The sequence below is a fragment of the Haliotis rubra genome, unplaced genomic scaffold (genome assembly GCF_003918875.1).
Source record: "Haliotis rubra isolate DU_JTF1 unplaced genomic scaffold, ASM391887v1 Scf916, whole genome shotgun sequence".
NCBI classification, from domain to species: Eukaryota; Metazoa; Mollusca; class Gastropoda; order Lepetellida; family Haliotidae; genus Haliotis; species Haliotis rubra.
In genome coordinates this window covers 205,565-222,437 of record NW_025767653.1, presented here as the reverse complement: position 1 = coordinate 222,437, position 16,873 = coordinate 205,565, and the positions used below count along the sequence as shown (strand labels likewise).

Here is a 16,873-nt window from a genome sequence, read left to right as displayed (position 1 = left end):
AGGTTTATACACTGTACAGACTTTTATTCTCTTATAGACTCCTTTATATGTTGGGAACTTCAATAACATCATGAATAATGAACTTAGACTGTATTTGGCCAGTGCAGCAGTTGTCCCACAGATAAACCACTTGTGTGTTGTAACAGAGAGCACAGGGATTTGGTGGTGAGTAACAACTATCTGGATCAGCTGGTCAGACTCGGTCATTGTGTGCGATGTGCCCCAGCTGTGGGGATCAGAGCTCACAATGTCAATCACTGGATCGTCAGGTCCACAGTATTATTTAATGGCCTTTGTCATACAGCACTTGCTGTGTAGTCTAGTTTCTGTTCTGTCCAAATTAATATCAACCTCTTTTCACAATTTGTTTTTAGATTTAAAAGTCCTTTTGTTTCAATCTCAACTTCAGGTTTTGAGAAAGAAAGCATGAAATTTAAAACATTTGCACCGTTATCACCCTGTAGTGTTTGTGTGGACTACAGCGGGACCTGTTAGGTGCTACAGGAAGTCCCACACACTCCGCAGTACGGTGTCATCTGTACAGGGTGTGTTGGGAGACAGGCGTACATGTAATGCAGAGATTTGTTTGATGTGAAGGTATTTATAATGTTACTCAATATGAGGTTATGAATAACTTTATTTGAGTGTTCTTGACCAGTGCAACCTGACAGGACTGCTCAGAACCTGACCTATTCTGTTGTTGTTTTTCAGGCGCATCTGTGAAGGACATGCTTATTGAAAAGGGACTTGCTCGATCCAAGGGGTGAGGTGATATGTTGAGATACTTTTTTTGCCAGCAAACAGTAACATGGTTTCTCCATGGTTTGACCAATCACGATCTTTATATAAGACTGGCGAAATGGCGTCATTAGAAACCAATTTTTAGCCAATAAAATCACTTCGTACAACTCTGAAAATACTCTTGGCAAGGGTACAGTGATATTGTTGATGTTCAGAGCTTTCGAACGATACCCGCCATCAAACGAATCGCCTCACATGTTCTTCATACGAAGCTTGGAAAACAGGTATTTCCCGCTGTTGTATCACGTTAGCGAGCTGAAAGTCACTGATATCGGGAAATAGACGACCATGCATATTATTTGAGAAATCTTTTTTAAAATAATTTTCTGATTACGTAGAAGAAAAAGGTAAGGGGATATGATGACATGTTACAAATGGAAAAAATTGCCGCATTTTTTGCTCCCTTCGTGGTTTATCTGGACATTATAAGTTTTTGAGCTTGCATTTTCATTAAATTTAAATTAATTACATTGTAGTTGGATTATTTGAATAATATGATCAAAAATATATTCATATTTATAAACTGTTGGATTAGACCTTTCAAATGGTGTATGATATGTAGTAGCAATAAAGTTTTACAAGCTGATATTTTCCTTGATAAACATAGGCTCTATCTGTGACCTCAGAGTCTCTGGGAACTCGGTGTCATGGCAGTAAAAGCCTCTCTTGCTGACTGGTGTTGAAAGAGTTAACTTCTCTGGTTACAGCCCACTGATGGTGGCCTCGGACATGACGACTTTGTCTGAATCTCTGCATATCGGGCGGGAGATGACCATCCTCATTCTGGACTGGAAGTCGCCGCTCCACTTCTCCGCCCAGCTGATGGAGGCCGACAATGTGGACAACTTCCACTCCCTCATAGAGGACATCAAGACTGCATGTCACCAGGAAGGCCCCCACACCAGGTCAGAGCCCTCCAGTCATCTCAGATGTGTCCAGCTTTGAGTTTAACACCCAGGGGCACATTGCACAATGTTGTGTTCGAGTGTGTGTTTGTGTGATTGCTCCCAGACTGTTGAAATTTTGTACACTGCTGTTAATAGTGACTATGTCAAGTTAGTTTGAAAATGAACATCTGAAATTCAGTTTTTAAGGCCTTGCTCTATGATTTCTACTTAGTGCATACTGCATGAAATAGGGAGAAGTGTTCTCAGTAACTACTGTAGGTACATGAATGGAAGTTTACAAGCTAATCCAAGAACTACTTGTGAAGTCTGAGTTAGAAATTTAGTGTCATTAATTACTTGTTTGACCAGTTCTATCCCCTGATCATTGTTTTTAGATTTTTGCATTCTGTCTTCTGTGAGGATAAGTTGCCTCAGAAACTAAGTAAGTTTCCTTGCTTATGAAAAATATTGTTATAGTTAACGTCCACTTTCATATTGTACACCACTCTATCTACAAAGAAAACCCTTGCCCCTTTAGGACTATCAACAACTTGTTCAACTTGGCGTAATAGCTGAGTGGCAATGCATTTCTATGTGAACACAACAGCGATGACATCGATATGTAAATGTATGACATGTCAGCACTTGAGATATCAGTATATTACTGGTTTGAATTATGGATGCAAATGAATATTGTGAATATTAATTGTTCCCCGCCACAACGCGGAACAGGGGATTATGAATTTAGCAGCAGCCGTACATACGTCCCGATTCTTGTTAACGCAATATCTCGTGAACTGATGTACCCAATGTCTTCAAATTTGGTGACAGCCTATGCAGGCACCAGTTGATTTGGGTGACGTTGATCTTATCTTCAAGGTCACCATGACACTTTGACCACTTTTCAAACTTATGTAAACGTGATATCTTATAAAACATTGCACCCAATGTCTTCAATTATGTCGAGGGGCGGTGGGGTAGCCTAGTGGTTAAAGCGTTGGCTCGTCACGCCAAAGACCCGGGTTCGAATCCCCACATGGGTACAATGTGTGAAGCCCATTTCTGGTGTCAGCCGCCGTGATGTTGCTGGAATATTGCTAAAAGCCGCGTAAAACCAAACTCACTCAGTCAGTCAGTCAATTATGTCGACAGCCTACATTGGGTGATTATGCAGACACCAGTAATTTCAGGCATCTTGTATATGACCAAAAATTAAAAAGTAGTAAATGTGTGAATATTTCATTCTTCTTTAGCGGTGGGGGACATTGCTATAATAGTGGCAAACACTTGTATTTAAGTCATTGCCTCAGAAATGTAGCCATTATGGAGGTTACCATGGTGGAGAGTGACAGTGAGACAGTTCAATGTCAAACATGTTCTATATGGTTGTAATACATTACACTTACCTATATGCTTACAGAACTGATCTTATTACTTGTTGTTCAGTCATTATGGGATAAACTGAACTGTCAAGTCAAAGGTGCCACAAGTCACTTCTCCACTTAATAAATACAGTGAGACCTCGGATACCCGGACCCCAGATATCTGGAAACCTCGCCTTCCGGTCAATTTTTAGAAAAACCATTCTCTTCACGTTATAAAGTGACTGTCTATAACGGATATTCGGTTTCCATTTCGGACGGTACATTTTACAAACAAACCGGCTAAATCAACACAAAATTGACTCACCTATCCGCCCATCGAAGCTTTGATCTACCGCTATCCGTGTGAAGGGAAGTCACGCGAGTCCCGTGTTTTGACCGCGAGGCGACGGTGTCATATATATTTTTTTGTGTCTAATATAGCTTCTCTAAATATCATATTTATTGTAGCAACAAACTGGCTTGCTTATTTTACCCCATTCAACAATCACGAACTGATTACGCCTCGTTTTCCATTGACTGCTAGTTTACAGTAACATCGGTAAAAATGTGTGAATTTAAATGGCCTCCGTATTTTACCCCATTCCATGTGCGTGAGGGTCCGTATATATATTTTACATAAAAACTGTAAATAAAATTCTTTGGGTTAAATAATAGTATTCTGTATTATATTTTACTGACGACTGCGTCAGAATTCATCCCGTTATATTATTGTGCATGTTTGAACTTGTTCGCGAGTAGCGTGTGCACAGCTGATTGCTATTTCCGGCTTTGTGTAATGCGACAAATCGCACGGTAATCTTAATCCCTGCAAATAATACAATGCCCAGCAAAACAACTTATAACTTAAAAGGTAAATAATCTTGTCTAGTGATGTTTAATTGCAAATTTGACGTCTCTACTGACAAAGTCGTCTTCTGTTGTTTGTTCACGCCGAAGTGATGATGTTGTTTATTCAGTCAAAGCAATAAAAGTGCAGTGTGTGTCGATATTCAAGTTATATGTTGTGATGCTGTTTTGAATGTCTATACATGTATAATAAACGCTTGATGATCATAAATATTTTGGATTTTCCTTGAGGTGTATGAAACCAAAATCCAGATATCCGGATATTCAATTATCCGGACGATTTCTGCAATAAAACGAATGTGTCCGATATCCGAGGAGTCTCACTGTACATCGTTTGTTATCTTGCAGCCCAAGAGTTGGGGAGTTTGTCATTGGTCAGTGGACGGATCTTGCTTGGTATCGAGCTGAAGTTCTAGAAGTGGATAAGACCAAGGTGAAGGTCCTTTACGTGGATTTCGGCAATGTAGAGGACATTGACATAACAGCTGTTCGAGCTGGAAGGGAGGCATTTGCACGACTCCCCATACAATGTCTGATTTGCCAACTTCACGGAGTTACTGCCCCTGAATCGGGAGTCTGGCCTAAAGAAGTCAATGAGCTGTTCAAAAGCCTTGCTGGCACAGATGGAGTGAGAACAGAAGTCCGGGCAGTAGTGAAGTCAAAACAAGACACAAGGCTTGCTGTTGAACTATATGATGTCAAGAATAAACCGATTTCTGTTGCTATCGCTGCAAAGCTGAAAGAATGTATTCAGAGTGTTCCAAAGATGGACACACTGCCATTGGATGGTACGTCAGTCCAGGTTGCCATGACAGAAGTTGTGTCATGTGACTGCTTTTATGTGCAGCGTGTGCAGATCGACGATGAGGCTGCAGCGATGAAGATGTTGGAGGCACTGGAGGAGTGTGGAGGGTCTCCAGCGTACACTACGCCGACCCTGGGAGAAATGGTGGCAGCTAAGTACAGCCAAGATAACGCCTGGTACAGATCAGTTGTAACGAGCGTCACCGACTCTCACTGCGAAGTCATGTTTGTAGACTATGGAAACGGAGAAGATGTACCAGTCTCGAGCATCAGGAAGCTGGACCACTCAGCCAGGTTACTGCCACAACGGGCCATGAGATGTCGCCTGGCGGGACTACACGAGGGTACTGCCTCCCAGAAAGACCTACTCAAGCAGCACGCTAACACGGCAGTACAAGTCCTGGCTTTGTCTGAGACCGAGGGTGTGTATGATGTCAAGGTCACTCTGATGGATGGGCAGTGCTTGAATGATGTGTTATCTGCCCCTGTAACGTCATCTGCAGTTTACACGCTCAATGATGTTGCCATGACAACTCCACCTGGTGGCAAGTCGCCTGTGATTGTGGTGCGTGTTGAACACCCTAGTTCATTGTACTGCCGACTTGTTGACAAGGAAGGTTAGTGACAAGATGTCTTGTATAATGTTCTGTATCTGTATAAGCTATAACACAAATGTTGATTTGAGGATTTCAGTTTTTAGACACTGTTAACCATGTTGCATTATTTATTTCCAAAATGTGATTTCGCATAGTTAAAGATTGAGCTGGTGGATGTAAACACAGTTACACCAGCTCTATTTTCACAGAGTACCCCCAAATATATATCTTGGATTCTGGTTTTGAGCATGGAAAAATAAAAATTGAAACATATGCACCTGTATCACCCTGTGTCTATATAGTCCTATTTCTGGTCTGTTAGTAACAACCTCAACTGATTTTCACAAAATTGTGTGTATGTTAAAGTTTGAAAGTCATTATTATGTATCTATCTCAACTTCAGCTTTTCAGTAAGATAAAGGTAAAAATTTAGAAGCACCTTTATCACCCTGTAGTGTTTGTGTTGACTACAGCGGGACCTGTTAGGTGCTACAGGAAGTCCCACACACTCGGCAGTACGGAGTCATCTGTACAGGGTGTGCTGGGAGACAGGTTTATACATTACACACACATTTTATTGCCTAAGTTCCTTTATGTGTTAAGAATTTCATGAATAATGAACTTTGACTGACTTTGGTAGCTGATGTAGTATTGATTGTAATCTGTGAAGGATCACGCTGCTGAGGGCTTTGACAGAAGGAATCCTGACACTCATTTGGATGTATGTTTGTTAGTCTGGCTTTTCTAAGAGAAAATGAACAGCATTAGATAACGAAATTGTTTGAGTTTTTGCATTTAAGGATTTCATATAGAAATTCAGAAATGATTTCAGTCTTTCAGGACATCTTGGATATGAAAGCAAGAATATAAACTGTCGTGAAACCCTGTTTTGCAGCGGAAGAAGCTTTCACCATCCTGTCTCGTGACATGGGCCTGTTCTACAAGGGGCAGACAACTCCTGTTGCTGATCCCCAGCTGAACCAGCTGTTCTGTGCAGAGGTGGAGGGTAAGTCCAGGACCAGAGGGGATTAGTCCAGGACCGGGGAGGGGATTAGTCCAGGACTGGGAGGGGATTAGTCCAGGACCGGGAGGGGATTAGTCCAGGACCGGAAAGGGCATTGTAGGGCCTGAGGATGGCCATGGCAGGTACCAAGGTGGCCATGGCATGGACCAGGGTGACCAAGGCACACATGGCGGAGACCAGGGTGGGCATGGCATGGACCAGGGTGACCAAGGCACACATGGCGGGGACCAGGGTGGGCATGGCGGGGACCAGGGTGACCAAGGCACACATGGCGGGGACCAGGGTGGGCATGGCATGGACCAGGGTGACCAAGGCAGACATGGCGGGGACCAGGGTGACCAAGGCACACATTGCAGGGACCAGGGTGGGCATGGCGAGGACCAGGTTGGGCAAGTCGGGGTCTAAAGTCTAAGGAAGACGAGTCCTGGGCTAGAGACTGTTTACAACCCATCCTGGATAATCTCCAGGGTATACATTCCGAAAAAATCTCCACTAGTACCCAGGATGCATCTGTTGCTGTCTCTGCATTCTTAAAGTAGCCAATCGGCTAAGCCCCGTTACAACCAAGCCTGCCAGTGTCAACCAAGATAGCGGTTGCAGCCGCGAAAGTTTGTTCGCAGTGTGACTCAGATTTGGGGGGAAAACATACAGACAAATTGACAGGTCTGAAACCTTAAAAAATATATGCAAGAACTCTTTCTACCTCTTTCAGAGTACCACTGCAACAATTATGTTGCCAAGTTTAATCGGTTAGATAAATGAAGCGAAAGTGAGTTGTGATTGGTACGCTCAACTTCGCAGCGTGACACCCGATTGGATAAAAGCCAGCCAAGGGATGTAATAAAATCATTAGAGCCGTAGATGCATCCAGTATATAGTGGAGATTTATCGTAACGTATACCCTGGAGATTATCGAAGATGTTTACAACCATGTGCTTGATGAACCCACAAATTGGTCAAGATGAGTTTGAAATCCCTCCTCAGACCTCCACTTAAGTTTTTGAGTGGAACTGGTCCGACTTCAGCCACTGAGGAGTGGGTCCGTGTTGTGTTTGACATGGTTGAACAAGTCATACCTCAGGAGGGTGGGTCGCAGTTTGTACGATCAGCCCAACCAGGTTTGCTACAGGGATGTGATGCAACATTCACACTCTCGCTGGCATGTGATGCAACATTCACACTCTCGCTGGCATGTGATGCAACATTCACACTCTCGCTGGCATGTGATGCAACATTCACTCTCGCTGACATGGTAAGAAATGCATCCATTTGGAGTTTTCCCCAAAGAAATCCTGTATGATCATATACTTATCATTCCCTCAATGAATGTTCAGGTTAGTAGACACCGTATTAAATGGTGAAAAAGTTATGATTTGTTAGTTTGATGTATTGATACTGGGGAGCAGTGATCATGAGTCTTTATGTACATTAACCCACTGTCACACTGGACATATCTCCCGACATCTTTGTTTGCCCTCCAGGTTCCTGGTACCGGTGTGTGGTGGTGGAGCGGAGGGGTGTGGCGGTGCGTGTCCGCCTGCTGGATGTGGGAACTATGGAGGAGCTGTCGGTGATGGACCTGAGAGCCATGAAACCAGAGTTCCTGGCGCTCCCAGTTCCTGTGTTCAAGTGCTCCCTGCATGGTAAGTAGATATGCAGTAACAATAGCTTGCTAGTAAGATGCAGTGGCAATAGCTTGTTAGTAAGATGCAGCGACAATAGCTTGTTAGTAAGATGCAGTGACAATAGCTTAGTAAGATGCAGTGACAATAGCTTAGTAAGATGCAGTGACAATAGCTTAGTAAGATGCAGTGACAATAGCTTGTTAGTAAGATGTAGTGACAATAGCTTAGTAAGATGTAGCGACAATAGCTTGTTAGTAAGATGCAGTGACAATAGCTTGTTAGTACGATGCAGTGACAATAGCTTGTTAGTAAGATGCAGTGACAATAGCTTGCTAGTAAGATGCAGTGACAATAGCTTGCTAGTAAGATGCGGTGACAATAGCATGCAGTGACAATAGCTTGCTAGTAAGATGCAGTGACAATAGCTTGTTAGTAAGATGCAGTGACAATAGCTTGTTAGTAAGATGCAGTGACATTAACTCGCTAGTAAGATGCAGTGACAATAGCTTAGTAAGATGTAGTGACAATAGCTCGTTAGTAAGATGCAGTGACAATAGCTTGCTAGTAAGATGTAGTGATAATAGCTTAGTAAGATGTAGTGACAATAGCTTGCTAGTAAGATGCAGTGGCAACAGCTTGCTAGTAAGATGCAGTGAGAATAGATTGTTAGTAAGATGCAGTAACAATAGCTCAGTAAGATGCAGTTACACCAGCTGGAGTTTGTTTAGGTTATTTTGGGGGGTTAATTTATATTTATAATTTGGTCAGGAAAGTAGAAAACTACTTTTTGTATTACCACCAAGTAGACACCAATTAGCAATAAAATTTAAATCTACCACAAATTATATTCATGCATGTCCTGACAAAGACTACCTCTTCAAGACATTAGCATTGCATGATAGAAGTATTTTATAAGAAATAGAAACGAAAGAGTGAAAAACATAAGAAAATAGCAACATCTGTACCTTTATCACCCTGTAGTGTTTGTGTGGACTACAGCGGGACCTGTTAGGTGCTGCAGGAAGTCCCACACACTCCGCAGTACGGAGCCATCTGTACAGGGTGTGCTGGGAGACAGGTGGACATAGTACACAAGATTTTGTTTCTTTCAAATAGTGTGTCTTCAAGATGGCCTGCGCCCTAGGTTAAAACATGTCATTGTGTCTGATGTGCCCAGATCAACGCTCATGTCAGTCACGGATTGTTTGGTACAGACTCAGTAATTTACAGACTGATGTCACATAGATGAATATTGCTGAGTGTGGTGTTTACCAATGATCAAACCAAGCTGCATTGACTGTTTGCCCTGTGTTTGTCTGTGTCCCATCAAATTGCTTGAGGCCTTTCACCTTGACACAACAGGAATCAAGCCCACTGGTGCCACATGGATCCAAGATGCCGTGGACGCAGTGAAGCGGATCGAGGGGCAGATGTTGCTGATGACCCTGAAGGGGAAGACAGATGAAAGCTACCAGATCCAACTGTCAGACACAGACGATGAAGCTGTCGAAGTCAGCGCCATCCTTGTGGGTCAAGACCTGGCTGTATCAGGTACGGAACTTCAAAAATTTTTGAAATGTCCTTGGACTCCACACGTATGAAGATCCGGTCTTCAGCAACCCATGCTTGTCGTAGGAGGCAACTAAAGAGATCGGGTGGTAAGGCTTGCTGACTTGGTTGACACATGTCATCGTATGGCACGTGGTCCTGTGCACAGAGCTCAGATCACAAATCAGTTGAAGTTGAGCAACGTCAAGCTCGGAGAGTCCTTGGATGGGCGACCGTGTTTGGCAACTTGACTCCTGAGGATTTCTAGGACTTCAGTCCTGCCCCACACAAAGCACGTGTGATACATGTCGTCTCACCTTAGACACGTGAGTTTCTTCAAACTTGCCTCAGTTTATCCAGCAGAAAAATTGGTACCCGGTGGAGTAAGTCATGTAACTATAACCTTCTAGCGCCAAACCTCACCACATGCACCTACATCAACACTCAAAATAATACCACATTACAAATGTCTTTTTTAAGGAAACACCACACGTGGAATTTACAATCAGTTCAGATCTTTTGGGGTAGCTTCGGAGTCCTCCTTCTGTGTGTAGATATGAAAGTTCATCCTGTGTACTTTACACAGTAGGCGGCCTGTCAGTACTTTATCCTGTGTACTTTACACAGTAGGCGGCCTGTCGGTACTTTATCCTGTGTACTTTACACAGTAGGTGGCCTGTCGGTACTTTACCCTGTGTACTTTACACAGTAGGCGGCCTGTCAGTACTTTATCCTGTGTACTTTACACAGTAGGCGGCCAGTCGGTACTTTATCTCGTGTACTTTACACAGTAGGCGCCTGTCGGTATGATCTCTGTTAATCAGCTGGGACAGCCTTGCAGGAGGGACATGTCACTATCCACAGACACTCAGATATCAAAGAGTCAAAATTCATGGGCGTTATGTCAGGGTCGATAACTCTCTCTCTCTCTCTCTCTCTCTCTCTCTCTCTCTCTCTCTCTTCTCTACTTCTCTCTCTCTCTACCTACATCAAGTGCCAGCCTAGATAATTCATGATCCTCATAAAATTGTAGTGCTGAACATTGTAGTGCTTGGAAGCCATTGTTTTAATGGTCATTGCTACCCTTACCATACTGCCTCCTACTGATATTAACCTGGTAATAATGTGTTACAGTCAGACAATGTCTCGAGTCAGCGATTGTTTGGCTGGAATAATGCTACAAACCATGTAAAACATTATTGTCTGTTCTCAAGTGTATTGTCATTGGAAAGGCGTTTGAGTTTGTCACCCATAAGGTGAATTTGTCATTCCTCATGTTGTTGAATGTGTGTTCTACTCCACAGCAGAACGACCGGGCCAAGCCTCCAGCGATCCACCAATCATAGCTGCTAGTCTACAGAAGTCATCACTACCACTGGACGGCACTGAGATAGAAGCCATATCGTCTCACGTACAGGACTTTGACGAGCTGTTCATCCAGGTCGTGCAGGGCGCCCTTGCCCTGAGAGACCTGATGCTGCAGGTGAATGTGGTCTGCCAGAATTCGGATGCCACCCTCATTCCAGGCAAGGGGGAGATGGTTGCTGCTCTGTTTGAGGGGGACTGGTACCGGGCTCGAGTGGACGGAGTCAAGGAAACAAACTGTCGAATCTTCTTCGTTGATTACGGGAACTATGACAATGTGCCTTTCTCATCTATCAAGAAGCTGGATCCGGAGTTCTGCCAGATTCCCATACAAGGAATCCATTGCTCGCTGGCTGGGGTGAACATTAAGAATGATAAAGAAAAGTTGAAACAGCTGCAGGAAGTTGTGTCAGGGGTGAAGCTGGTTGTCAAGGCGATCAGTGTTTCTGGAAGCATCTTCAGTGTCCAGATCCAAGTTGGCCAACATAATGTCAATGAGTTGTTCCTGTCAAAACCAGACGTTGTACCAAAGGAAGACATCTTGACACATCTTACTGAAACCAAAGAAACATCTGCTGAGACATTACAGTCTGACTCTGTACCTGTCCCAACGTTGCCGTCTGCTTCTTTGCCAACAGACGGATCTGCAGTGGAGGCAGTTGCCACAGACGTCCAGAGCTTCTCTTCAATATATATACAAACCATAGAAGGGTTCATTGCTATGCAGGAATTCACAGTTGTGTTAATCACGCAATGCATGAAGGACGAAACAACCATTGCACCTAAAGTGGGGGATTATGTTTGTGCTTGTTTCAGTGAGGACAGTGTGTGGTATCGAGCGCTTGTCACTGAGGTGACAGACTCCACGTGTAAAGTTTTCTTTATTGATTACGGAAACTCAGACACTCTTCCCTTCTCACAGATCAAGAAGCTTGATGCTAGTTTGCGCAGCCCCCCAATACAGGGAATGAAATGTCGGCTGGATGGAGTTGATGGAGGTAGTCCCGAGATGCTGGAGAAACTGAAACAGACGATCAGGGACGTGCATCTTAAGGTCAACGCTGTTGGGAGACAGGACGATGTGTACAGCGTGGTAATAGAGGTCAACGGCACCAACGTAAACGACATGTTTACAACAGATGTGAAAGACCAACAGCCAATGAAGTTTGTGAGTTTGGCAACGGATGGGACTGACATTAGAGCGGTTGCTACGTTTGTTCAAGGATTTGATGTCATATACATACAGACACAAGATGGACACAGTGTCCTCTCCGACTTGATGGACGAGATGAACGCTCAGTGTACCAAGAATCCTTTCACCATCAAGCCACGGGTTGGAGATCATGTGTGTGCTTTCTTCAGCTCTGTTGATGAGTGGTACAGGGCCAGGGTTGATGAAGTTACAGACTCACAATGCAACATGTTCTCTCTGGATTATGGTATTTCTGAAACAGTTCCATATTCATCAATAAAGAGGCTTGATAAGCAGTTCCGTTGTTTCCCAGTCCAGGGTATACGTTGTTCACTGGATGGTGTACCTGTGAAGGATGACCCTGAGATGATCACTAAACTTCGGGAGATGATCACAAACAAACACCTCGATGTCAGAGTTACTAACGAGAGAGATGGTGCCTACAGTGTTGAAATCAGGGTAGATGATGAACTACTTAACGACTACTTCCGTACAAATAATAGAACAGCTTCTCTTGAAACAAAACCATCTCTAACAACCCCTTCAAACATTCAGCAATCTCAAATACCCCAAGGTCTACCCTCTAAAACATTCACTCCCGAAACTCCATCATCTGGGGTGACCTCACCATCTCCCTCACCTCCTGCGTTGCGGATTATGAAGTATGCCCAGCTACCTCTAGGAACCACGGTGGATGCATTAACTACAGATGTCCATGACTTTGACTGTATCACCATCCAGACGATCAAGGGCTGCACTGACCTGCTGCCAGTCAGGGAGGAGCTGAAAGTTTATTGTACGAACACATCCGACTCTGTCATCCCTGCTGTCGGGGACACTGTTTGTGCTCTCTTCTCAGAAGACAAGGAGTGGTACAGGGCCAGGATCGATGAAGTACAGGACAATGTCTGTCAGGTCTTCTTCCTGGACTATGGAAACTCAGATAAGGTCAAAATTACCGATTTGAGAAAAGTGCCTGATGACTTCTTGACTTTACCCATCCAAGGTATCCAGTGCTCTTTGCAAACAGTGTCCATCAGGAACAATCAGGCGAAGATTGAAGAGTTAAAGAACATAATTTCCAATGTGAAGTTGTCGGTGAAAGCACTCAGCAGGAATGCGAATGTGTACAATGTGGAAATGTTGGTTGAGGAAACAAGCCTCAATGACATGTTCGCCACGGCACCTTCTGAAGATCAGGATCTGGCCACGATAGAACTCCCACGAGGAACATATGATGCCATTGTGATGGACATTCAGGACTTTGACTCTATCTACTTCCAGACATTTGAAGGTTATCTGGAGGTCATCGAGTTAATGAAGGAGATCAACGTCAGCTGCACCAACTGTCCCGACTCCATCACACCTCAAGTCGGAGACGCAATTTGTGCTCTCTTCCTACATGACAACACCTGGTACCGAGCACGTGTAGAGGAGGAAACGAAAGATGGGAGATACAGGGTCTTCTTCTTTGATCATGGTAACTCGGATGTTGTACAGCCTGCCCAAATAAAAATGTTGGAGAAGAGATTCCGTTCATTACCAGTCAAGGGGTACCGATGTCATCTGAATAATGTCACAGTCCGAAACGATCCTGTGAAACTGGCTCTTTTTGCAGGAGAAAGTTAGTGGCGTGAAACTACAGGTGACTGTTTTAGACAAAGTTGATGAGGTTTACAGTGTTGAGATTAAGGTGGAAGGTGAAAGTATTAATGACCTCTTCAACGCACCTGTGGTCCAGGCAATGGCCTGCAGTGAAATCCCAATCGACGGGTCGTCAGTTGAAGCTTGTGTAACACACATTGAGGATTTTGACGCCATCAGCATCCAGACTGTTGAAGGGGCCTTAACACTTGAGCCTCTCATGAAAGAAATCAACATCAGGTGTTCAAGTAATCCAAACACCATCACTCCAAAAGTTGGGGATATGGTCTGTGCTTTCTACAGCCAATACCAGTCGTGGTATCGGGCGAGGGTTGATGAGGTCACAGATACTGATTGTCAGGTTTTCTTCTGTGACTATGGAAACTCTGATAGAGTGGAATTACAGATAGTAAGGGAGTTGGAGTCCGAGTTCGCTGTTCTGCCACAGCAAGCAGTCATGTGCAGCCTGGATGGGGTGGACGTCCGGAACAACAGGGAGGAGCTGATGAAGCTCGCTGAGAAGGTCGAGAACCAGAAGGTGATCATCACAGCATCCTCCATGAAGGACGGGGGTGTACAAGGTCAAGATGTGCCTGGAGGATGGTGCCACAAGTGTCAACTCAATGTTCCAGCCACAGTGCCCCGGTGAGATTTGTAACATTTTACTGAAAACAACATGAATAGTTTGACATGAATATTACCAGCCCAGCTCTGTATAATGTAACACCGTTGGGGTGCATGTGTGAAGACAAATGACACAAGGAGATGATGAAGTAGAGAAGCAAAGGTTGCAGTGATGCATGCAAACTTAATGTTTAATTTTGTTTTAAGGCAACAGTGTAGATGCAACTTGTTAACAATGCGATAAAATAAGTGATGCCAATAAATATCCCCAGTACTGATCAAACACTACTCGGCGTATAGATAGATTTAATGGCAAGGCTCCGTCTCCAAGGAATTAATAGTTATTATGTTATTTCAACTCGAATATCTTGCAAAAATGATACTCTGTATAATATGTTAGCAAGAAGTGATTCTCAATTTGACTTAAAAAATATATGTACCTAGTGGCAGTTAGGATGATAAATAAGGGGGGTGGTAGAGGTGCCGGGTCAAAGTAAGAGTAGGAGCCTATGGATGGAATGTCAAAGTATAGTGAACTGTCAGATTGAATGTCTTATCTGAATGTGAATCTGAATGTGAATGAGATTGTTCATGGCCTAGGCATTGACCAGTGATCGTATTTATAGGCATCATCAGGAGGTCATGTGACCTTTCTCAGTCAATCAGAATAGTCTTCTGATGACTCTTGTTATAATTAAATAGACAATATCTTTCCGTCAACATAGTGTCAGTGGCTGCCATCTTGGTTAATGGTCAGCTCTATGACGAGTGAAATTTACAAAATAATCAGTTTCCTTTATCAAATGGTATTGTATTCACTTAATAAAGTGTCCGAAAAGATCGAACATGATGGACAAATGAGATTTGTGCTAACATCTGATATAACAAGAATACGGACAATGATATATCCAGACCAAGCGACTGGGACGACATTTTGACAGATGTCAAATGTATGCTAAGACCATTGACAACTTTGGCCCAGTGTAGCATCAATATGCCCTGTATCCAGGAATTGATGTTGCCCTGTGTCCTTTAATAAATCGGACAGTAACAAGATTGCTAAAATATTTGGTAAATGCAAACAGAGAAGACGGACACTTATGGTGACACTTATGATTGACAAAGTTTACATGATGTTTTTAATACATTTACTACATTAATTTAGATTCTATTACAATAACACCTTATATCCAACCTTACTCATTACACCATACATCCAGCCCAGCTCTGTATAACACCTTGGTATATCCCAACTTACTCATTACACCATACATCCAGCCCAGCTCTGTATGACACCTTAGTATATCCCAACTTACTCATTACACCATACATCCAGCCCAGCTCTTAATGACACCTTATTATATCCCAACTTACACATTACACTATACATACATCCAGCCCAGCTCTGTATAACACCTTATTATATCCCAACTTACTCATTACACCATACATCCAGCCCAGCTCTGTATAACACCTTATTATATCCCAACTTACTCATTACACCATACATCCAGCCCAGCTCTGTATAACACCTTGGTATATCCCAACTTACTCATTACACCATACATCCAGCCCAGCTCTTAATGACAACTTATTATATCCCAACTTACTCCTTACACCATACATACATCCAGCCCAGCTCTGTATAACACCTTGGTATATCCCAACTTACTCATTACACCATACATCCAGCCCAGCTCTGTATAACACCTTGGTATATCCCACCTTACTCATTACACCATACATCCAGCCCAGCTCTGTATGACACCTTATTATATCCCAACTTACATTACACCATACATCCAGCCCAGCTCTTTCTGACACCTTATTATATCCCAACTTACTCATTACACCAAACATCCAGCCCAGCTCTGTATAACACCTTATTATATCCCAACTTAATCATTACACCATACATCCAGCCCAGCTCTGTATGACACCTTATTATATCCCAACATACTCATTACACCATACATCCAGCCCAGCTCTGTATGACACCTTATTATATCCCAACTTACTCCTTACACCATACATCCAGCCCAGCTCTGTATAACACCTTATTATATCCCAACTTACTCATTACACCATACATCCAGCCCAGCTCTGTATAACACCTTATTATATCCCAACTTACTCATTACACCATACATCCAGCCCAGCTCTGTATAACACCTTATTATATCCCAACTTACTCATTACACCATACATCCAGCCCAGCTCTGTATGTATAACACCTTATTATATCCCAACTTACTCATTACACCATACATCCAGCCCAGCTCTTTCTGACACCTCTGTATAACACCTTACCCAACTTATTATATCCCTGTATGACTTACCCACCTCATTTACACCATACATCCAGCCCAGCTCTGTATGACACCTTATTTATATGTCACATCTACTCTGTATCCCAACTTACTCATTACACCATACATCCAGCCCAGCTCTGTATGACACCTTGATATGTCACATCTAATATGTATCTTTCACCTGTTTTACCTTATTTCATTTGTAATTCGGAGTTAGACA

The 16,873-nt window shown here is 43.2% G+C and overlaps 1 protein-coding gene across 1 annotated transcript in view; it reads left to right on the top strand.

Moving 5' to 3' along the window:
* LOC124264241 overlaps positions 1-16,873 on the top strand; it is a 63,092-nt gene that overhangs the window by 43,268 nt on the left and 2,951 nt on the right. The window contains 8 exon segments of the mRNA XM_046698976.1: positions 712-763; positions 1,509-1,706; positions 4,268-5,340; positions 6,215-6,325; positions 7,825-7,986; positions 9,331-9,519; positions 10,821-13,704; positions 13,706-14,362. Of these exon segments, the coding sequence (XP_046554932.1) occupies positions 712-763; positions 1,509-1,706; positions 4,268-5,340; positions 6,215-6,325; positions 7,825-7,986; positions 9,331-9,519; positions 10,821-13,704; positions 13,706-14,362 (5,326 nt within the window).